Source organism: Aspergillus bombycis (genome assembly GCF_001792695.1).
Source record: "Aspergillus bombycis strain NRRL26010 chromosome Unknown contig00059, whole genome shotgun sequence".
NCBI classification, from domain to species: Eukaryota; Fungi; Ascomycota; class Eurotiomycetes; order Eurotiales; family Aspergillaceae; genus Aspergillus; species Aspergillus bombycis.
Window position 1 is genome coordinate 1 of NW_019170061.1, and position 22,448 is coordinate 22,448.

At 49.5% G+C, this 22,448-nt stretch overlaps 11 protein-coding genes across 11 annotated transcripts; 6 read left to right on the plus strand and 5 right to left on the minus strand.

The window, feature by feature from the left end:
- Window positions 1-750: 750 nt before the first annotated feature.
- Window positions 751-2,512, minus strand: ABOM_006986 (Zn(II)2Cys6 transcription factor; the record flags this gene model as incomplete). The annotated part of the gene is made up of 4 exons (XM_022534115.1): window positions 751-1,453; window positions 1,519-1,993; window positions 2,054-2,146; window positions 2,251-2,512. The coding sequence occupies 4 exons, from the start codon at window positions 2,510-2,512 to the stop codon at window positions 751-753; spliced, it is 1,533 nt and encodes a 510-aa protein (XP_022387865.1).
- Window positions 2,513-3,191: 679 nt separating this feature from the next.
- Window positions 3,192-4,439, minus strand: ABOM_006987 (putative transsulfuration enzyme family protein; the record flags this gene model as incomplete). Its single annotated transcript, XM_022534116.1, has 2 exons — window positions 3,192-4,223; window positions 4,284-4,439. The coding sequence occupies 2 exons, from the start codon at window positions 4,437-4,439 to the stop codon at window positions 3,192-3,194; spliced, it is 1,188 nt and encodes a 395-aa protein (XP_022387870.1).
- A 706-nt stretch (window positions 4,440-5,145) lies between these two features.
- ABOM_006988 (FMN-binding negative transcriptional regulator) lies at window positions 5,146-5,919 on the plus strand (the record flags this gene model as incomplete). Its single annotated transcript, XM_022534117.1, has 1 exon — window positions 5,146-5,919. The coding sequence occupies one exon, from the start codon at window positions 5,146-5,148 to the stop codon at window positions 5,917-5,919; it is 774 nt and encodes a 257-aa protein (XP_022387872.1).
- A 1,116-nt stretch (window positions 5,920-7,035) lies between these two features.
- On the minus strand, window positions 7,036-7,907 carry ABOM_006989 (sugar O-acetyltransferase; the record flags this gene model as incomplete). The annotated part of the gene is made up of 3 exons (XM_022534118.1): window positions 7,036-7,402; window positions 7,477-7,713; window positions 7,807-7,907. 3 exons carry the CDS (start codon window positions 7,905-7,907, stop codon window positions 7,036-7,038), a joined length of 705 nt encoding a protein of 234 aa, XP_022387873.1.
- Window positions 7,908-8,689: 782 nt separating this feature from the next.
- ABOM_006990 (flavin monoamine oxidase family protein) lies at window positions 8,690-10,414 on the minus strand (the record flags this gene model as incomplete). The annotated part of the gene is made up of 5 exons (XM_022534119.1): window positions 8,690-8,938; window positions 8,992-9,842; window positions 9,906-10,052; window positions 10,113-10,181; window positions 10,228-10,414. 5 exons carry the CDS (start codon window positions 10,412-10,414, stop codon window positions 8,690-8,692), a joined length of 1,503 nt encoding a protein of 500 aa, XP_022387862.1.
- A 2,150-nt stretch (window positions 10,415-12,564) lies between these two features.
- Window positions 12,565-13,296, plus strand: ABOM_006991 (GNAT family N-acetyltransferase; the record flags this gene model as incomplete). Its single annotated transcript, XM_022534120.1, has 1 exon — window positions 12,565-13,296. The coding sequence occupies one exon, from the start codon at window positions 12,565-12,567 to the stop codon at window positions 13,294-13,296; it is 732 nt and encodes a 243-aa protein (XP_022387902.1).
- Window positions 13,297-13,979: 683 nt separating this feature from the next.
- Window positions 13,980-15,458, plus strand: ABOM_006992 (putative MFS efflux transporter; the record flags this gene model as incomplete). The annotated part of the gene is made up of 1 exon (XM_022534121.1): window positions 13,980-15,458. The coding sequence occupies one exon, from the start codon at window positions 13,980-13,982 to the stop codon at window positions 15,456-15,458; it is 1,479 nt and encodes a 492-aa protein (XP_022387869.1).
- Window positions 15,459-15,774: 316 nt separating this feature from the next.
- ABOM_006993 (alpha/beta hydrolase) lies at window positions 15,775-16,947 on the plus strand (the record flags this gene model as incomplete). Its single annotated transcript, XM_022534122.1, has 3 exons — window positions 15,775-15,990; window positions 16,040-16,292; window positions 16,358-16,947. The coding sequence occupies 3 exons, from the start codon at window positions 15,775-15,777 to the stop codon at window positions 16,945-16,947; spliced, it is 1,059 nt and encodes a 352-aa protein (XP_022387868.1).
- Window positions 16,948-17,432: 485 nt separating this feature from the next.
- Window positions 17,433-18,400, plus strand: ABOM_006994 (SDR family NAD(P)-dependent oxidoreductase; the record flags this gene model as incomplete). The annotated part of the gene is made up of 4 exons (XM_022534123.1): window positions 17,433-17,497; window positions 17,556-17,795; window positions 17,855-18,153; window positions 18,216-18,400. 4 exons carry the CDS (start codon window positions 17,433-17,435, stop codon window positions 18,398-18,400), a joined length of 789 nt encoding a protein of 262 aa, XP_022387867.1.
- Window positions 18,401-18,784: 384 nt separating this feature from the next.
- On the minus strand, window positions 18,785-19,213 carry ABOM_006995 (uncharacterized protein; the record flags this gene model as incomplete). The annotated part of the gene is made up of 1 exon (XM_022534124.1): window positions 18,785-19,213. One exon carries the CDS (start codon window positions 19,211-19,213, stop codon window positions 18,785-18,787), a length of 429 nt encoding a protein of 142 aa, XP_022387866.1.
- An 842-nt stretch (window positions 19,214-20,055) lies between these two features.
- Window positions 20,056-22,270, plus strand: ABOM_006996 (Zn(II)2Cys6 transcription factor; the record flags this gene model as incomplete). The annotated part of the gene is made up of 5 exons (XM_022534125.1): window positions 20,056-20,551; window positions 20,622-20,927; window positions 20,984-21,261; window positions 21,330-21,457; window positions 21,511-22,270. The coding sequence occupies 5 exons, from the start codon at window positions 20,056-20,058 to the stop codon at window positions 22,268-22,270; spliced, it is 1,968 nt and encodes a 655-aa protein (XP_022387913.1).
- Between the last annotated feature and the right edge of the window lie 178 nt (window positions 22,271-22,448).

Here is a 22,448-nt window from a genome sequence, read left to right on the forward strand (position 1 = left end):
ATCGATAATCACTATATACCCCAATGCAAACGTTTCTGGCCACCCTTGTTTTGCTCTCCGCAGATTCCGCAGTGTGGCCCTGCCAGACCACCTGCTCGACCTGGGCAATGGAAACCCCGCAAATGATACTGCTACTTGGCTCTGGCCCGAAAGTGCTGGTGCGCCGCGCCAGGAGTGGTACATTAAGCTTATCTAGAAGCCTGGTTAGCTAGCTGGCGCATGGTGAATGGGAAATGCACTGTGTGTTGCTGCTCGTTCTTGTGTCACTCCGGTCCGACGAAGAGTGAATAGGTTGTTTTGCCACGGTAGCAAGCTCGCGAGACGTGCTTCGTTCAGGACGAGGAGCATTCCTCCATTACGTTTGCGTAGCTCTATCATATAATGAAAAATAAAAGCGGGTCTGATAGGTGAAGTTTTCTCTTCATGCGCAGTTGCGTACATCCTTGCCGTCCTAGCGGTAGAGAGGTTTATTGTTTTATATTAAGTGTCATTAGAGATTGAATGCTCGTCTATATATGAGTTGTTTGTGGTGGTCCTTCTTGAGAGAATAGCCCCAGCAAACCATGGTAGAGCCTTGAGGTGCATGTCTTGCCCAGTTCCGCTGTTTTTATAATCAAGCTATCGCGAGCGACATAATCAGGCAATATCAGCGCGAGATGCACAAACGGCGAACAGTTGACAAAAATGCCTGCGATATAGCTGTCGGACAGAGTCCACTCGGACGGATCGTAGAAATTCAACAGCCAAGACTCAAATAAAAAGCCAGTCGTGGTCTAGGTCTCCGATATCAAAGATCCATTGTGTGGAGGACGTCTGTTTGTCAGTCTTTTGCCAATACGACTGCAATGCCTTGGCGGCATTGACCACGTTCAAACAGTTCGTGTCCAACCAGAAGTTCTCCAAGGAAGTGATTAAAAAGTCTCGCTGGGCCTGCGACCGGCATTCGAGGCCGGCAACGAAGATCGGCCAAAGAACGCATTTCAATAACCTGCCGTCGTCTCGTAACGCATCGATGACGCCGATTAACTCAGAGACAAGCTCCTCTTGTGGGGTAGTCACGCTGAGCAGAGCATCCAAGACGCGCTGACCGTAGATTTGAGCCCCGAGTTTGTACGACTGTGCCAGTTTGCAGAGGTTGCTTAGATATCGCGACGAGGTCTTCTGTGACTCTGGTAGATTTGATGCCCAGGTGTAACAGTCAAATTTATGTATTAAATCAAGCACGCTCGTTATATCTTGCATGTGTGTGTTACTGGTCGTGGAGGTCTGTGGCTGGGACTCGACCATGCTGTCCCGGTAGGCTGAAAGACATTGCACGGCATGTAATAAGTACTCGGGACACCCAATGAAAGATTGTTCAACTGTTTCATTCAGTAAGGACTCTGGATGGTCTAACGAGGCGCACCCGGATAGTAACTTAGGACGGACAAAGGTGGCCCCAAGGGACTCGATCCTGAAGAAAAGACCCGTTAGCCAGAGCGTATACAGTCTTATCGATTCAAGGACTAATGCACATACACATGGATTTGTTTGATGATGAACTTTCTTATCTGTTCCACAGTCCGTCCTGGATCCTTGGAACTTCCAGCGTGCACCTCATGCAAATGGCCATTGGTAATCAGCCTCTTAGCGCCCTCGAGGTGGAAGTTCCATTTGTCGCTTCCGGACTCTAAGAGATCTAAAAATATAAGAAGGAAAATGGAAGCTACTGTCGTGTCCTGCTCGGATATTGTGGGATCGTTCAACGCATGCGTTAGCCCTTGTATAGCTTGATGTTTGAAGACGAGAGCATCCTGGTGAATCTGCAGGAGGTCCGGGGAAGACCCCACTACAGCATTTTCAAAGGAATAACCGGAATTGGCCCTGTGGCGTGCCGCGAGGGCAAGTACCGCCTTCAGTAGCAGTGAATCGTTCACAGCCAGAGATATCAGCCTTCTCAAAGGATTCTCCTCGCTGTCATGAACGATGAATACCTTGCATATCTGGTAGTTATCTAGAGATGGATATTAGCCACGGGACGCGGTGATCGCCCGCAGCCGCGAAATGTACTCACAATAATCCAGGTAGTACCTGGATGTCCGATCCAAATTCGAGATGGGACCAGCCTCCAGAGCCATTGATGGGTTCGTTTCATTCTCGACTACATCTGAACAGCACAAGGACCTCAGTTAGCATACAGACCGATCTACAGTCGCATTTAAATCGGAGACCGCGTGCCATACGGCTCTCTATAGACCATGGAGACCTCACCAGTGTGGTCATTATGATCGCGCCTAACCAAAGCAGAAGATACTGTCTTCTTACTCCCTTTCTTCCTTGGAACCCGATCCAACGTGGCCAAGGCTGCCGAGGCAGCTGACGCATCCTTCACCGTCAACCCCTGCATCCTGCCTCGAATGGCCACGCCTTTGACCCATCGGAGGGGTCTCTTATCATAGCATTCTAGTCCCGCTTTCAGACATTTCTTGCAGGGGGTCTGTGATTGGTCACACTGGATGCGCCGACGCGACATGTATAACAAGGGTCGTACATTGTGCATCTCAATGCGGGGGAGCATCAGGTGATTAGTGCCAGCTATTTGCAATAAGCGCCATGATGAAGAGCCAGTATTCCAAGGTTGTCTTCACCGTTGAGCCCCGCTAGAGAACGCAGCATACATGGAACAAGATCAAAGCTATGGTAGAACGTTAGAATAAAGTTTTGAGCGGCGCCCGTCGATTTGAATTTCTTGAGCTCCCTGTGATCGGCACTAACCCCTTCAGGCAATGCCTGTCGAGTTTCAGCTTCTCCATCAGTCACATGATACGCAGGAACCACTGAGCCATGGGGGAAGACTGTTGGAAAACGAAATAATATAGGGTCTTCCAGCCCTTTTAGGCATCGCTTAGGGTCCTCCGTGAGCACTTGATTGTGGACCCTCGCGCCAAGGTTTACGGCCCTATGCTAAACTTTATCTATCTACGAGTCATGGAGCATACGACCTGCATAAGAATCAGATGATACCGACGATATACGGCTGATTTCATTGTAGGTCGTATTTAGCATGGTAGATTTTCCAGCAGTGATTCTCTAGATAATTGGGTATAATATTCGAAATCTTGTCTTTGGGGAAGAGACTAATGAAACAACAACAGCATTCCAGAAACGGTATATCTCAATATGTACAGCAAAAGAGAATTCGTGACATTAAATCATGATTGCGACAGAAGGGATTTGAAGGCTTTAAGCAAATCGTTCTTCAAGTCCTCCCAGTTTTCCAACCCAACACTGAGTCTCAAGAGCTTCCGATCGACTCTGGAGTCGGAGAGTGCTCTCCATTCGATCAAGGACTCAACCCCACCAAGGCTGGTGGCATGCTGGAAGAGATGCAGCTTGCTTGGCAGGACCCGTGCGAAGTCTTCCGTCTGCAGAACAATCGAGAAAACAGGACCAAAGCCGTTTGGCATCTGTTTCCGCACCCAAGGCTCATCTTGCAAGCTGGCATGATGAATCTTTTGCACGATGCTCTGGATGATCTGCTCTTCGCTACCTGGAGCTGGGCTCTGGGCGTTCAGTCCTTGGTTCAACCATGAGATGAGTCTTTCAGAGCTCTGGCTTGCGCGCTCCACACGCACTTCTAGGGTACGCAGACTACGCAGACCAAGCCACGCTTCTAAATTGCCGATCACACTTCCGAATGCAAGTCTATCCTCGAACAGCTTCTTGGTCCAGTCTTGCCGCTTTGTCGCCAGAACACCACAGAGAAGGTCACTGTGGCCTCCAAAATACTTGGATCCGGAATGCATCACTAGATCAGCGCCCCATTGGAAGGGGTCTTGCAAGCTTGGAGGAGCAAAGGTGCTGTCGACAATGAGATAGGCGCCTCTCGAGTGAGCCTTCTGGGCGAATTGCTCGATGCTGAACGCTGTACCCAGCGGGTTGACCGGGGTCTCCAGCAGAATCACATCCCCCTCTTCTAAGCTCTCCGCGGGGCAATGAAGGTCCAGTTTCTGCAGTCCAGACAGGCGCGAGAGCACGCCGATCACCTCGTGGCTGCCATGGTACCCTTCGCCGATGGAGATGCGGCGGGGATTCAGCAGTACCAGAGCGGCGGTCAGAGCTGCTAATCCGGTAGAGTAGCAGATGGCATTCCCGCCGATTAGCGATGAAAGCACCGCTTCGAAGCGAGTTGCGTTTGGAGCAAACTCCCGAGAGTATACATAGTTCTTTCCATTGAACTCATCCTAGGAGAGGCGTTAGTGGAATTGCCTGAACATGTACCTGATGGTAACAGGACAACGTACCACAGGGTCTACCGATGGCAGGAGGTCGTTGGGATCACTGGGAAACCTGTACGTTGTCGATAAGTGAATTGGAGGCGCAACGTCTGTGACGAGGTTGAGCGGGTCGTCGGCATGCAATGCTCGAGTCGAACGATGAGTATCGTTTACAGGAGACATGATGCCGCAGTAGTGAAGTGAAGCCCTGAACTGAAGAAAAAAGACTCGAGGAAGCCCGCATGATGCAAGACCTTGCGGAGGAACAGCATTTATAGATGATTGTCTGCAAGCGGATATGTTAGGGCCCACTCCCGCGACTTTCCTAAAACTGATGCTTGTTCCTGAATCTCTGGCATCCCATTGGTGGACCAGGCCTAGAATTACTAGTAATTCCCCACTACCATCAACTTCCCAAAAGGGACACCCACTAACTGTGGCAGATTTTGACACCATCCGACGAGTTTGCCATCATTCGACAAAGAACTTCTCTTCTCAAGCCGGGAGTTGCTGTGAGCCAGTAGAATCGTCATGGAATGTTTCTTACATGATCGATTTCGGACTCAACAGCGCCCTAAGAGGCTATGACCAACACCTTCAACTGCTCGGCCCTGTGCACCAATCAGGATGCGTATAATTCCAAGTCAACGTGCAGTTGACCCCTCGATCCACTCCGTTCAGATTGGCTTCCTCTGATGTGCCTTAATTCTCAATTCTAAAACTTCGGATCAGACTGCCCGTTGGGTGTGTCAGGTGATGACTCACGCCCTCGACATGGAATATAAAAGCACCCAGACCCCTCTGTAGTGTAGTTAAGATTGCGAAAATCGATTCTCACCTTCATCCCGCTCTCTCTTTCTCCCGATCCCACATAATTGCACAAAAAGCCATGTATCTCCGCGCAATCCACGCAGAAACATCGATCAAGGCTCTCTTTGAGCTGATCCAACAGAACCCCCTAGGAGTACTCACCACCGCGATCCCATCCACCACGCAACACTTCATCCAGTCCAGTCATATCCCATGGGTGCTGGACATTATCTCCGATGACCCGGATGCGCCGGTGAAAGGTCGGCTGCGCGGCCATATGGCCCGCCAGAACCCGCACAGCAAGACATTCATTGAAGCTCTGGACGCCGCGGGCCTACCCTCTGCGTCACCACTGCAGCAAGAAGTCCAAGTGCTCTTCACGACCAACACGCACCACTATGTGACTCCCAAGTTCTACACCGAGACCAAGCCCGCCACGGCAAAGGTCGTCCCCACCTGGAACTACGCCGCTGTGCAGGCCTATGGTAAGGCTAAGATCTATCACGACAGTTCCGCCCCCGAGACCTCGGAGTATCTCCAGAAGCAGATTCAGGATCTCTCGGAGCTTAGTGAAACGTCCATCATGGGCTACACAGGCGAGGGAGACCGGCCGGACTCGTGGAAGGTGTCCGAGGCCCCTGAGCGGTATATTGAGATCATGAAGAAGAACATCATTGGTATTGAGATCACCATTGAGGACATCGGGGGCAAGTTCAAGATGAGCCAGGAGTCCACCAAGGGAGACCGCGACGGTGTGATTCAGGGATTCGAGAATCTTGGCACAGAGCTTGGCCGCGACATGGCTGCATTGGTTCGCGAACGGGGGGAGATGAAGGATGCAGCCAAGAAATAAACCCTATCATGTTGTTTAGAGAACTAGAACAATACCCTTAGAACAGTCGTTATGAAAGCATGTTTTGATGATACTGGTACCTCCGAAGAATCCCCAAGTGATGAATGAACTTTATCAAAGCGATATGGTAGATGTGGCACTGCATTGGGCTGCCATATCACGCTCAAACAAATGACAACGCACTGAACAGTCTTGACTCTCCACATATTTGTCCTGTAGTAGACAATATATATCTATGGCTTACCATATTAGCCTAGAAATATAGCTCTCGGGTCCCCATAATTGGCCAATACAGATAGTAGGAGCGAAAAGTAAGGCTTGATGTACCTCTACCTTTTAAGGTGTGGTGGCATAACACATCGTCTTATGCAATATAGACCGCAAAAGCTACTACAAATAATTACTACAACAGGCTTGTCCAATGGCTGTCTTAAAATAACAGTAACATGTTTGTCTGATGTGAAATATTGGCTAGATCATTTTCGGCAGTGCATACCATTCGACTACGATACTCCCCAGTGGAAGAGAATTGTCGACACCACGAAAAGTAACAATATCTATGTTCCTTCTGCATGGCTCCATTGTCAGAACAACAGCACCTTCATGGCTCAAGCAATATTTCTATCAGACGGTGAGCTTAACTTCTCCTTTGTCAAACTATGACTATCTGAGGGTGAGTGAGGTTTGGCCCAACAATAGTATAGAGAAACAACAAATAGTTGCTGTTCCGTATGAACAGATCCGCTCCAGGTTTCTATCATATGTTCCGAGAGTGTTAGACACCTTGTACCCAGAAAAACGGTTCTCTTTCGTACTTATGGGCAATGCCTCTCTCTCTCATGCCTTGTCCGCCTTAGGGCACAAGAGATATTTCCATACCACAATGGGCTAATACATTTCCACCGGCCTCACTCGACGGTACCTGAATAGATGTATCCATTGGAAGAACTTTGTACTATGCCAGAACTTACGAAAGTGCAGTATCTATACATAGTTTGGGGAGATTTGTACTTGTCTTGTGACTTGCAGACAATTGTAAGGTATACTACCTACATCCATCAATATTCACAGATCTGAAAAAGCTCTCTATTAAATCTATCCAACAAATCTAATCCATCACTCTCTATCCTCCCTCACCAGATTCCGATAAGGGTTACTAGGATCATTCTCCTCCTCCTCAACCGAAGGAATCGTCTTCTTCACCCGACAAGGAATGCCAACTCCGACCGAATAGGGTGGAATATCCTTAGTCACAATGGACCCAGCACCAATGGTGGATCCCTTCCCAATGCGCACACCCGGCAGAATCACGACATTAGCTCCAATCCAGCAATCATCCTCGATGAAAATCGGATGGCCGAACTCGACAAACTTCCGGCGCGAAAGCACACTGGTGTCGTGGCCGGCCGTGATAATGCTGACATTCGTGCCGATTTGCACCCGGTCCCCGATAACAACGAGACTGGTGTCTAGGACTGTCAGGCTGTTTGGTTTGTGCCCTGTTAGCTTTTCTCGTTCGTGGAAGGTGGCGTTCGTGCGCGTAATCGGCCCACTCACTTCCAGTTGACGAAGCAATCGCTTCCGATGATGAGGTTGGACCCGTAGTCGGGTCTGAAGGGCGGCTCGATGAAAGTCCCGTCTCCCACGCGGCCGACGAGCGCCCGGAGTCGCTCCATGCGCTTGTCTGCGATCTGGTCGTAGGGGACGGTCTTGGTGTCCAGGTTGTTGTAGTCGTCTGTCAAGCCGCGGCAGCGGTGGCGCGCTTCTAAGAGCTTGGGTGTGTTGGGGTTATACCTGGCTTTTGTTAGCGTTCGTTCACCTTTGGAATCCTTAATCGGGTCTTGAGCAGGGATCTGATGTTTAGAACTGAGCCGAAGTCAAACATACATCATTCCAGAGATCATGCATTCATATTCTTCGCACATGGGGACCCCGTTTAACCCCCGTGCCAGCTCGATAATCTCCGGGCGTTTCTGTGTAGCTGCCATTTTGTCTATGTGTATTGAAATCTGACAATAATCGTTTCCCGCGTGTTAGGAATAAAAATACAGGGATTGAGATAAGTAGGAGCGAGTAAATCGGCTATGCAACGACTTAAATCGACCAAACGGTCCAGAATATATGGGCTCAACTGAACCGAACAGCTGTTCTTTAGGCAATCTTCTGATTAGGACTTTGCCTGCTGAAATGCTCCACTCCTGTTCAGTCCGTTCTGGGTCCAATTGTTGCGGTGGGTGAGTGTTTCAGTATGAAATGTACCGTAGTTGGATATCATGATGCCACGGTCATGGACCCCGCGGAGGACAACGTCAGTCGGATCTCCGACATTTCCCCGGCGCCCAAACTCCCTTGCCTATTCGGGGCAAACGGCCAGCAGCGTGGGGCCTGAGAGTCAGGTGAGGGGGCGGGGGATATCTGCCGGCCCTCACCGTGCCGATGCGCTAACTACTTTCGGTCTTTTAACAGCCGCGCTTATCGGCCTTATCGGTGGGTCTGGACTAACTGTCTTTGGTTGGTGTGTTGGGACAAGTATACTCCGAAGTAAGGCACGTTTTATATACCGTCAGCATAGACTGTATGTATAGGGAGGTGAGAGGATAGGGCGGATGGTTTGTTTTACTATTTGGTGGATATCTTTCTATCAGATTGAAATGAAGTTTTACGCTTGACAGGTAATTAATTGACACTAACAATGCTATGATAGCTACTACTATATCAGAACAAGAGAAAAGCTCTATCCTGCAAAGCGTCCACACTTGGATCCGTAGAACTAAATCCTGGCTTTTACGGGCTTATTACTGGCACTCTTGAGCTCCCGGATAATCTGCAGTGCAGCCTCAGATCCCTGCTCGAGCGCACCGTCAATGGATGCCCGCCAACCATGAGCCCAGTCCGCAGAGGCAAAGAAGACCTGGCCATGGCGGCTCTGCAGCTCATCCTGGAACTTCGACATGAACTCTGGAGGCCACCATGCGGGACCACCTTGGGACCAGGGATCGGTGTTCCAATTATGGAAGACCTGTGCAGGGGTTAGTATACTGCAAGTATGTCAACAGGGGATGAGGATAATACCATCTTTTCCACTTCCATAGGGTGTAGCTTTTGGAATGCCTCAATGGCCTTCTCTGGATCTCGTTCAGGGACAAACACGCCTCGCTCGTCTTTACCGAAACCCACGATATGCGCGTTGCCGCTGGGTGTTACTCCGTCCCCATAGCCGAACATCAGAAGATTGGGATACCGCATGCCGTTCCACGAGGTTAGGACTGATCCTTTAACATCTGCGTGGATCTTGGTCATGTAGTTGACGTGTCCGATTTCAATTGCTTGCTGGCGCGTAGGAGAAAGAGGTGGAGTGAAGGAGATAGTGTGAAGCACGTTAAGTGGAATAGTGCTCACCACGCGACGAGCCCGATACTGCTTACCTCCTGTTGTGATTACCTTTACTACGTTGGCCTCATCGATGACTGACTCGATCGGTGTCTGAAAAGCATACTGCAGGCCGTTATCCACGGCCTCCTCGAACATAGCACGAGCAAGGGCCGACTGGCCTTGACGGAGCTTGAATGTGGTCCAGATCGGGCCAAAGTTGTCCGGGCTATATGACATCAGCGCATGGGAGCGGATCATGTCCCACAGGCTTGAGTTCTCCATACTACCACCGGAGATGTGGAGCAGCAACGCGGTAAGGATTCCTGCCTCTTCGGGCGTCAATAAGTGCTTGATCTCTTCGAACCGGTCGCGACAGGAGATCTTGTCGTATCGTTCCACGTCACGCCGGTCGACCAGAATGTTATCGAGCTGGGCGTGGGGTAGTGGACAGATTGCGCGGCAATTCTGTCCATCCACGTTGACGAAGATATTCCACGCTCGCGCAGTGATTTCACCTGCTTCTTCGTGAGGGAGCTTTCGTGGGGTTGCCCCTGAATAAATGATTGGTTAGACATATCCAAGAGGTCATATAAGGTAGATGAGGCTTAGTGTACCTGGAACGTTAATTGTGTAGTAGTCGTTGGCATGTTGTCGGTCGTGAGTAAGAATAAGGTCTCTATCCAACTTATACCGCGTCATCTCTTGGAATAGATATGCCATATGGTGTGTGACCCATGTTCCTCCCATCTCGTATAGGAAGCCTTTAGCGAGTTAGTTATGCTACAAAATTAATCCGACGGACTGAAGAGAGAATAATTTACCATCGGATTCGACAGTATAGGTTCGTCCACCGACACGATCACGGGCCTCCAACATCAAGACCGAGAGACCTATAGCGCATGAGCTAGATTTCTGTACGATAGAACATTGACCTACCGCAGTCTGTCATGTCACGGGCGGCCATCAGGCCACTATAGCCAGCCCCAATGACAATGGCATCGTAGATGTAGTCCGCAGGAGCGGTTTGTCTCTCAGGAGGGTCCACAACACCTCCGCAATGGAGGTTACCTTTCCGGACGCCAGTGCCCTTTGTCCATAGATAACCATCCTGGGTTTTCTTCATCTTGTGTAGTGCTACCTTTTATGTGTGGACAACAAATGCCACTTGGCAGATGTGTTAAGGACAGAGAAAGCAGTAGACTATATATCTTTGCAATTTGCCTTTGATTACTTTGAAATTTCGATATCGAGTAACGATACGGAGGTCAAGTCCTACACCGCAGTTTTATAAGCGAACTCGTTTGGTCTATGAATAGGAACATGTCTAGAAAGGGAAATCAGTGGGTTAGTTGTCCATGTCAACGCGAAACAGCTCTGGCCTGATCAATATTAACGTTGATATTAAGTTAGAGCAGCCGTCCGGACACAGCCGTCAGTTCCGTGGGTACAGCCGACTGCCTAGTTAGGAAGGTGAGTAGTCTTATAAAAGTCTTATCAATTGCCCTGTTGGACAGGCTCAAGGTAATAATGAGAGACTCTGGTCCTGTCTAAATGCGGGTCGCTGGGACTATTTCTGTTCGTCGCAAAAATAGTACCAATGTAGTCGGGGTTGATTCGGTACTGTCTGTTCTCAGTTTGTTGAGCTTTGCGTAACTATAGCCTTCCACAGCGGAGACAAGCTGTCATCTCAGTTTGATTGACACTATGGATGAAGAATTAGCATACACAGTCATTGAAGCATGAAGGCTTCTCATAGCAAGGTATATCCTGCACGTATATGTGAGCAACACGCCGGGAAGTAGCATAAATCAGAGTAAGTGAAAGACTATATTGAGTGTTGAAAACATTTCTATCGACGATAATTGAGATGTCCCTCTCCTTGCTATCCGATACAGGATAAGTAGAACTGACTGCACAAGATTCAGTGAGAATATATAGTGATAACTCGCAAGGATCTTGAGTAGTTTGCTCCATGTGACTTCCTCACTGCCCAACTGGGCTAGATATACTCTACCAAAGCCAAGAGAATAGACACTGGTTCCTAACGGATGATCCACAGTTTCTCCAGGACTCAACGCACTGACATCTCTAATGCAGCCCTAAACGCCCACTCCGAACTTCCCGCCTCCAGGAACCACCAAGAGGTGTCTCCTATCTTGAACATTATTAGTCCCCGTTACTACCGGTAGACGATACTCGACGCCTTGACGAGCAATACAGGGGCTTGAGGCGTGTGGAACCGACCGAAATCTGGCCATCCTTAGCAGCATCACTCGTGGTATCGGCACTGCTGTTCTCAGGCTGTGATAACACATACATGGAAACGTGGTTGATCAAGCATAGTTACTTAAACTAGTTACAGATGGGATCCACCAGTGATTCACTGCATCGTCAGAATATCAGACCTTATTCAAGTCTATTGATGCTTGTAGACTTTCAAATATGAGCGAATGCTCTCTACTGAGCTGGTAATTTCAGAAACCGAAACTGGATCAGCCATCCACCAGACATGGATTATGTATAAACATTCTGCTAGACCATTTTTATACGTCAATCTTCTTAACCAGATAATTGTGCTTGATAGCCGGAGATAATATAGCGTACTTGATCATGGCTCATAGCTTTCATCCAAAGGAGGTATGCTGGTAATATCCGGTATTAGTGCTATATTCTATACGGTTTTGGGTCCCAAGACGACGAGCTGAACCTGGTCAGTAATATCTTCATGCATTTTTGTGTAGTTTCTATATAACAAAAGATGTGTTTTTTATTTTTTTAATTTCTTTTCTTTGGTGTTGGTGAACCCAAAATGAAAGAAGTGGAGATGCGCCCTCCAACGACATCTCGGATAGTAACTCGGCAACTGTAGCCCACCCTGCGTAGAAACCACATATAAAACAGACTCCCCGGTGGAACCAACAAAGTCGACACGCCCAGAAGGTTCCAAGAAGGTTACCCCAAATTTTGAGAATATACTGAAACGTTGACATAGACATCATGATGGCTACGGTGCGTAGATTAAGGCATCAAGCCAAGCATGCCAAGGAGACTCGCTTAGAGGTCCATCTCGGCTACCAAACGATTAGTTGGATTATTTAACCAACTAGAAATTTGAATTTCCCTTGGGTATATAATTTGTAAGCCCAGTAGATCTTGCCACGGTAAGCAGACCGACTTCAGCATATTTCAAAGAACACCACCACTAGCAAACACACCATCATAATCCCCGACAGTACCACGAACGACCAGAACGCCTGGAACACGCAGTCCAACATGACCCAAATTCGCGTGGAGCCCGTCACTGCGCCGGCGGACTTCAGCCGATTCTTTGAGCTTGCGGCCCTCACCTTCGGCCTTCAGGTCCACGATGGGGTCTGGTGCGCCATGAATCCTGGCTGGGACACGCCCGAGGGTCATGCGAGCGGAAGTGCCCGTCTTGCTGCGCGCTGGTCCGCCACCACCAATGACCGGCATGGCAACCGCAACACCATCTTTCTCAAGGCTGTCATTGATGGTGGTTCGGATGAGGGGAAGATTGTCGGCGCGGCTATCTGGGAGCAGGCTTCCGCGGTGGTCGGGCACGGCCAGGCGCCTGCAGCCGAGATCGGCAATGCAGACCTGGAAGCTCTGTACCCAAATCAGCCGGATGAACAGCGGTACCTCCGGCAGGTAGACCTCTCACTGCGCCGGCGTCGCTTGGAGGTAATCCGGGAGATTGCGACGAGTGCGTCCCCGGCGGTGATGGTGTTGGACTTATGTGTGGTCGACCCAGCATGTCAGCGACTTGGAATTGCTACCAAACTGGTAGAATGGGGCCTCCGGGAGGCCAAGGCGCGCGGCGGACTGGAGGCTGTGCTGGAAGCTTCGAGCATGGGGCGGCACGTTTACAGGAAACTTGGGTTTGAGCAAGAAGGGGGCGAGTTCCGTTACGACGTGGACGATCAGTTCCGGGGTCGTGACCAGCCGTCAAATGTCTTTATGCGTACCGGTAGACCGGCAGTCTGATGAGCTCCACTGCGTGGGAGTTTCCAAAGCAGAGGCATATGAAGTGGTTGGGTACTCAAGCTTGTCATTCTTCTTAACCCAGCCAAATAGAAAAGAACAAAGAAAGTCCATTAGATGATTCTAAGCCCATTCTAATGCATCGATGATTCAGACTTCAACAGAAATCATTGTATGGCACAGGTTACGCGAGCATGGCCAGTCAAGGCTGTTGTAATTGCTTCGGAGAAATAGAAAACGGCTTTCCACCAAGCATTCTTCTGCCTCGAAGTTAGCGCATACTTGATACTGGAGAATGTACCAATAGCTTACAGCACAAGGAATGCGAGTGTTAGCCGGAGCTGTAATATTGAAGTCTGTTCGAGTGATGTTTGATCATCGAGTGTAATATAAAACCAGACTTACTAGCACTTGTTTTATACTTTGGTAACAGGCTAATGGATCCACAGCTCTGCCCAATCCTCAACCTCACCCCGTAGATGCAGTGTACATCCGTGGGTTTGTGGATCGAAGTTGCTGGTTGATTTGTAATCGTGACTCTGAGGCGAGATATTGATTTCTTTGTCGAGTAACGATTGATGCCCTCAACAAGTCCTCATTCTAACCTGTAGGAACCCTTGATATCAGATTCCCGCACAGGATTCTGTATTATCGCTCTCCTTGAAGGCTTTCGTTGTTTACTTATCATGATACCAAACAAGACCGCCGGCACATCTCCGGAAGAGCAACCATCTCCACGAGTTCCGAGTCCCGCATTATACCCACAGTATGATGCTTCGAGATCGCTGTCGAGTCATGAATTGAATACCATTGCACCAACCAAGAGCAGATCTCAGCCAGGTAGAGACAGGCGAGATGATGGGTCGAAACAACATGGCGATTCTGGCGAGCAAGCATATGATGACGCACCGCAAGCAACGCAGTGGGCAACAAACCAGACACACTCACACGAGAAGGCTAATTGGCAACTAGTCAGTGCATGTCTCATGAACTTTGGGAATGGAATGAACGATAGTGCGCCTGGTGCCTTGATCCCATATCTCGAGAAAGACTACCACATCGGATATGCCATTGTTTCACTGATTTTCATCGCCAACGCCGTCGGATTTATCCTTGCCGCTCCTTTGACTCACACGATCAAGGCCAAAATCGGCCATTATAAAAGCTATGCACTGTCCATGGGCCTCGTCACTGTGAGCTATATAGCGATTGTCTGCCACCCACCCTTTGCGGTCATCGTAGCAGCTTTTCTTCTTCTTGGCTTTGGAATGGCCATGAGCATAGCCATGAATAATGTTTTCTGTGCCAATCTTCACAATTCCACCACTGCATTGGGCTGCTTTTCTGGAGCTTATGGCATCGGTGGAGTTATTTCACCATTGTTTGCCACAGCCATGGTGTCTCACGACATTCGTTGGACCTATTTCTATACCATCACACTGGCTGTTGCTGTGGCCAACCTATTGCTCTCAAGCTTCGCATTTCGCAGTTACGATGAGAATGCCACTATGGCCTCCCAAATGGCACCCGACTCGGCAATTCCTCCTATGGCCAGTAACAATGACAATTCACCCGGACGATTGCAGATGCTAAATAAGGCGATTCAAAATCGCACGACCATACTAGGATCACTGTTCATCTTCGCGTATCAAGGCGCCGAGGTCTCCGTTTCAGGCTGGATCGTCTCATTTCTCATCAACTACCGGGGTGGTGATTCTCGAAGTGTCGGCTATGTGAGTGCCGGCTTTTGGGCTGGCATCACTGTTGGGCGATTTCTGATTGTGTACCCTGCCCATCGAATTGGAGAGAAAGTTATCGTCGGGGTATTAGTTGTCGGGTCGATTGCCTTTCAACTCATGACCTGGCTGATCCCAAACATTATCGGTGAAGCCGTGGCCGTGGCGATCCTGGGCCTGTTGTTGGGTCCATTATACCCATGCTCTACGGCGGTTTTTGCGAAACTCTTATCCCGGCAGATGCAACTCGTAAGCCTGAGCTTCATCAGCGCTCTTGGTAGTAGCGGTGGAGCTGTTTTTCCTTTCCTGACTGGTATTCTTGCACAGCAGGTGGGCACGATGGTGCTGCATCCCATTTGTCTTGCGCTGTATGCGGCGATGCTCATTACTTGGTGCTCCTTACCGGCGATCTCGAAGCGATCAGAGTAAGATTGCTTCTACAACATAGGCCAGCATCATGTGCTGGGTCGTTGATATATGACCCTTATTTCAGCCCGGGCAAGGAACGATGTGTAAGGGGTTACTAGCTACTAATGTGGAGCAACCAAGCTCCAGTATTCTTTTTCCTTCCAAATCGGGAAATACAAACCCCACCTCTTATTATTAGACAGATTAGATATTGGCTGGTAAGACATCACTACACAAGCTGTCTCATATGTACCGTGGGAGGCGGGATCCGCACCTTTTCGACGTCGCGATTAATTTACTTCTGAATGTCCGCGCTGGAAGAAAACGAGAAACAGCCATGCCCACTACACCCTTCTTTGATTTACTGAACGTGCTCGACTCAATTAACAATGCAGAGAAGTACTCTGCTTTTCATACCGTTAATGCTACATATAAGACATCCAGAGATGGAAATTCCCACATCACAGCGGACATACTCATTCCACGCGCTTTGCGGGATACCCAGTACCAAGGGCCACGGCCGGTGATCGTGCGAATCCATGGAGGTTTTCTTGTACGTTATGATGGAGATTATCCTCGAAACAATTCTAAACTGTTGACAGGTAACGGGATCAAGTTTGTACCCACCGTGGTTCAGCAACTGGATCCTGGAATACGCCTTGATAAACAACGCCATCATCTTCTCCCCCAACTACAGGCTTCTCCCTGAAGTAACTGGGAGAGATATCCTAGATGACATGAATGACTTTTGGCACTGGCTCCACAGCGGATCAGTAGATCCCATTATCTGGGGAGCGGGATACCAAGGTGTAACGCTGGACCAGAACTCTGTCTTGGTGGTCGGCGAAAGCGCTGGTACAAGATATTCCCTCTGACTTTTCCTCGTGGCTTTGATTGTGGATCTGACGCTCATAATCTAGGAGGCTATCTAGCCATTCAACTAGCAATCACCTATCCGTCTGACATGCGTGGGGTCATTACAGCGTATCCCATGGTGGATTTGCGGTTAAAATTCTACACGGAGATATACTCTAAACCAATTGTCGGAGTACCCAATGTCCCAGTCAGCTTACTTGACGATCATCTTGCTATGATGGCAACTAGGGAACAGAGCCAAATTGAATGGGTTACAGCAGCTGACCCGCCAGATCGGCTGGAGTTGGCATTTTCAATGGTTCAGAACGGCAAGTTTCTAGATTTCTTCGGGTCCAAGGATAGAGGGCTTTTTCCAATGGAGAGACTCCAGGACCGAATCCTGACAGGAGAGAGTGTCCAGTTACCACCGATGTTTATCTTTCATGGAGAGCAGGATTCAGCAGTTCCGGTAGATAGCTCAAAGAATTTTGTGCGGTTTTTGAGGGAGAAGGTACCGCATGCCCGGGTCATGTTTTACACTCAAGATGGGGACCACGGATTTGATGTCGACGCAACTTTGGAAACTCCGTGGTTGAGGGATGGGCTGCAGAGGATTTCGAAAGAGTGGTTGGAATCATGTAGGTCTAATCTTTGATATTAGTTTATTACTTGTACCTACAGTGCCAAACTAGTATAATTCAGACATTGTACGCAAGAGTGCTCTTTTTCTCTTCTTCCCTTTTTACCCTAATCCATTTTTTCTCATGTGGAGTACGACGACACAGTCTAAGGCAAGGTTCTGATCAGCAAAGCAAATACTCCGTAACCCTTGAAGCCTTCCAAATTAATTCATATCCGAAGTTTTCCCGCCAAGCGTGAAGTTGGGCCAGTTCCCTAATTTGGCAAAGCCCTCAACTTCCCGATTCAGCAATGTCGTTGAACCCATATATATCGCCTTTTTGCAGAAGCTTCTGGATCCCCTCATTGATGCGGGGTTGGCAGTGGTATCGGAGCTTGATATGAAACTGATAAGAGAGATATATAGCACCTACAATATTCTTCACGGTTCACAATCTCTGTACTTCTATACAATCATTCAAAGCTTTTCACAGCAGTTCCAATTCTTACATCTACATCAAAATGATCACCGACTTCTCTGGCGTGTCCCTGAAGGGCAAGACTGCCATTGTCACAGGTGCCTCTCGGTGAGCAACAAACAGGATCCTCCGATTGCATCAAGCATATGCTAACTACACAATATAGAGGTCTCGGAGCCGGCATTGCCCTCCTCCTCGCCAAGCGCGGCGCCAATGTCGTCGTCAACTACGTCTCCGATAGCAGTGCGAAGCGCGCCCAGGAGGTCGTAGACCAGATCAACAACCAGATCGGCACGAAGGCCATCCTCTGCCGCGCGGACGTTAGCAAGCTAGAGGAAATCCCTTTGCTCGTTGACGCGGCACTGAAGATCAGCGAAACCGGCAAGATTGAGATCCTGATTCACAAGTTCGTCATTCCACTCCCTCATCTTGTTTTCTATACGCTAACATGTTGGTGGGTAAAAGTGCCGCCCAAGGTCTGGAAGCAAACCTCGTCGATACCACTCCGGAATTCTACGAGACGCACTTCAACTGCAATGTCCGCGGTCCCATCTTCCTGACCAAGACTGTTGTCCCGCATATTGCGAAGGGTGGGCGGATTGTGTTTATCTCCTCTGCTGGTGCGCGTCTGGGTGTTGCCGGCCAGACTGTCTACGCGGCTACCAAGGCCGCGGATGAGGCGTTGGTGCGTGTCTGGGCTAAGGAGCTTGGCCAGTCGCATAATATTACGGTCAACTGCGTTAACCCTGGCCCTATTGCTACTGGTACGTACTTGTGTTATGGTTACATATTCCGATTCGTTCGTCTTGATGCTAATGTCCTGCAGATCAATGGTTCCAGAGTGACGAGCAGTTCCTGAAAGACATGCAGCCCTTGATTGAGTCGACTCCGGCTGCGGCTCGCGTAGGAGAGGTGGACGATGTTGCGCCGCTGGTGGCGTTCCTTTGTAGTGATGATGCTCGCTGGACCACGGGAGCATGCTTGTCGGCTAATGGTGGTCTCTACAATTAGTTTCGTTTCTATGTTAGAGTAGTTGATAGTCATAGCACCAATGTATTACGCTTCAATGTTTTTCAAGCCTAGTACACCGCTTCTATAACTCTGATGACACTGACATGCAACATCCCGAATACTAGAGAGGTGAAGAGTCAGTTCAGCAAAATCAGAATATAGTTCAACTATTTCGTGAGATCCAACCAGCAAGATGAAGACTGAAGCGTTACAATTGAACCGCTACCACTAGCAACCAAAACCTCGTCCCCTCAGACAGCGTTTCTACGCAACTTCCTCACAATATCAACAAATACAAGCCAAAAAAAAAACATCCGCTTAAATTCATGTATAACATCATTTCCAATCACCCAGGAACTCAAAGGTACATACCAACACAGTCCCCTAACAATCATGATAAACAACCCCCTCAGCCGCAATCTCCGCCCTCATCCCCTTTACATTTATCTCCTTGACAATCACCGTACACCAGGTAGGCGTATGCCCCGGAACCATCCTCCGAAACACATCCTGCATAACCTTCTCATCCTCGACATGGACAAGGTAGCTAGTAAAACGATAGCCCTGGGCCAGTCCCTGGCTCACACCGGCATTCTTCAATGCGGCATCTAGGCAGGTGAAGATGGCTTCGAATTCTGCTTCTACTGTTTCACGGACTAGGTCGCCGGTTTTGAGGTCCAGTCCGATGTGGCCAGTAGTGAAGACGAGAGAGCTGGTGGGCGATATGGGCACGGTGGCTGTTGTGGCGAGGGAGGCTGGCTTCAGGCAGTCGCCTACTGGGCCGGGGAGGTTTTGGTAGGTGGTTTTTGGCATGGTGTTTGTGATGGTAGGAATTTGGTAGGGTTGAATGGGATATCAATGTCAACTAGGGTTTGGGTGTATAGGTCTACTATGTCTGTATATAAAACGCATAGATCTATATTTATCTGACACAGTGATGCTACCGGGTACCCTGATTTGCCGCAAATGAAGGCAATACAATTCAATTACCTAAAATGGAGAAAGAAGCAGTTGACCAAAGCCTGACAGATTGAGGGAATATCAAGCAGACGATTATTATCATAACCGGTCTACAGCAAGGGCGCACTTAGGGCCACTGACTTGATGCAACACGCTGACTGGCTGCGGATACCCACTTGCCTATTTGGGTAAAATAGCCAGCAGCATTGAGGTGAGCTCAGACTCAACTCCTGCCCGGTAAAACACCGATGCTTGCTCGCTGAGACATTATCCAGCGCGCTTTGTTGGGCCAAGCTATCAGATCCACTTCTACACTAGGTGACTGTAAAATATTAATCGATGTACCTGCAGCGTTAGCCGACGGAGCGAGGTTTCCCCATTTATCCAGCTCTGATGCAGATTCTCCCTATGCCCGCGTCAGATGATAACACTTGGCTATGCGCCAGGAAACTAATTCGAATCGTAATTTGAAGCTTTCCGTGGCCCCGCTGTGGAGTGGAGGTAGAGTCTGCTGTCCTGGATAACAGGCTATTTTGAGTTATGCAGCGTAAAAATTGCCCTGAGGCTAGCGAGGAGAGTATATACGTCGACCCCGGTCGTCAAATAAAAATACTTAATCGGCAAAACTGCTTCTGCCTTCCATTTCCTTACCACTTCCCAGCGCCCAAATCTCCCGGACAGGAAATTCCCCTGGCATGGCTACCCAAGTTGGAAAGAGAACCAACTCCTTGGCCTTTGCCCGTTCTGATTGCCATACGTGCGCCTCAAGGGGTCAGAAATGCGATCGCCAGCGACCACAATGCACTACCTGCATCAGTCACGGTCGTAAATGTGGTGGTTTTGCAACGCCCCTGTCGTGGGATCATAGACGCACGCGCAACAGAGCCCTAGCCGGTCAGGATGACTCCGGGGAGGATGCAGCCGTTACAACTCCCAAGATAGGAAATGGCCAGATAGGAAAAGACCCTCCTCGGCATTTTAAGTTTGTACTGGGTGGGAAACGAGATCGGAAACGCCGGAAAGTGGTGCAGTCCCGAAATACCACGCGTGCGGAGGTCGAGGCAAAGGCCGTCCATCCCCCGCAACCGGTGGATGTGGCCGATAGTGATGTTTCTCCCCGCGGTGATGATGAACCGTCGTTTGATCTGGTGGCTCTTGCTCAATCCGAGCATTTATTCGACCCCTCTGATTGTATGGCTGGCCATGGGCCCCATGTCCACGTCACATCGCAGTTCGTATCTATGATGCTAACGGGTTCTAGCTTTCTATCAGCATGAGACTATTGACATACCCACTCCACAAGACTATTTTGCGTCTTTACTACAAACCGACTCCTCTGCTTACCCCCTGGAGACCCCGAGTATGATGGAGCGTACATCAGGGGAGGTCTCCGGCTTTGGATTAGGTGACGCATTCCAGGACGGCTTGTCCTTTATCTCCTCGGATATGGGCCCTGTGGAGGGATTGGTGTCAACATTACGCGCACCCACTTTGGAATCCGTAAGTGGAGCTGGGCCAGGCCCAAACCAACCTTTAGGGAATCAGCATGAGGCATTGCTGCAAATGTGTATGATGTGGGTCCTTGAGTGTTGTGAATGTTGTGTTCTGACGACATGTTCACAGATGATACGGAATTCTGTGTCCTCCCCCTGACATCCGATACAGCGCTGAATCCCTTCCGCTGCCGTGAGCCGCTGTCCCAAGGTTCAAGGCTCTTGTTCCATTCCATCCTGGCACTGTGTTGCCGGCATCTCAGCCAGATCACTGGAACACCGTCCTCAGAAGAGAGAGAGCACCGTAACCAGGCGTTTAAGCTCCTCGAGAATGCACTCCAAAGTGACCAGCTCGCAAGGAAAGGTTTGACGTTGCTGGATCCACTCTTGGTCCTCTTCACCCTGGATGTAAGTTGCAACTGACCCTTCGTTATCATCATCAGCGCTTAATACAAAGCTGACCTATGTCTCCTCAGTGTACCCTGTCTGCCTCCGGGCGATGGTCCACCTATTTAACTCGAGCGCATTCCATCCTCGAAGCATGTGGGGGTCCATCAGCCCTTGATAATGCGCGCATTCGAGCTCAAGTAGCCATGATTCTGTGGTAAGCCGGCGCCATGCCCACAACCAACATACTCTATCTAATATAGAAACCAGGTGGGACGCAACCTTGGCGCTAATCTCCCGCCAAGGGACAGTATTCTCCCAGCCCTACCTCGACCACCTTATACGCGCTGAGAAGAAAGACCGATGGTCATTCTACGATCTCACCGGTTGTCCAAGCGACCTCGTAGCCATCATCTTCAAGCTAGCAGAACTATCCCATCAAAGCACAATCGCCTCCACCATGGAATGGCTCACCTTTAACCTAACCCCCATCGTCCAGATCGAAGAACAACTTCGGTCCTGGACACACCCTTCCTTCGCCGCACCTTCATATAACCAGGCCGGTCCTAACGTCGAGGACGGTACTCGCACTCTCCCACTCGACGAAGACACGTTTCACGCGCGGCAGGACCGCCACCATTGTGCCGAGGCATGGCGTTATGCCCTCCTCCTCTATATCGAGCGGATCTTTCGATGGGATCGAAACCAGACCCGACCATTGTCCATCCCTTGTCTTGCGAGATTAACCCTCAATCATGTACGGTGTTGTAGACGGACTTCGCAGACGCAGAAACAGTTATTGTTGCCTGTCTTCTTGGCTGGCAGCGAGACGGGGGATGAAGAGATGCGGGATTTGGCTAGGAGTTATTGCCGCTGGTGGGGAGAACGCAGTAGATATAATATGTTTCATTCCGTACCGGCATTGCTGGAGGACATCTGGGGTGGAGATAGATGGTGGGGGGATGTGGTTGATGAGAAGACCAAAGGCACGTCGGCCGAGGGGTCTAATGTGCAATTTCTTTTTGGGTAGCTTTTATAGGAACAAGACTTGCACTACAACTGTTAAGAGGTCTTCAGCCCAGGGTAGAAGAAGAACGATATTCTCACTAGGTGGTAACGTGGTCGAAGAACCGGAAGTATGCTGGAAAGCCCGATGAGAGTACATCCTTGATTTCCCCCTGTAATGGTCTGGAATAAAGTATGAGCTA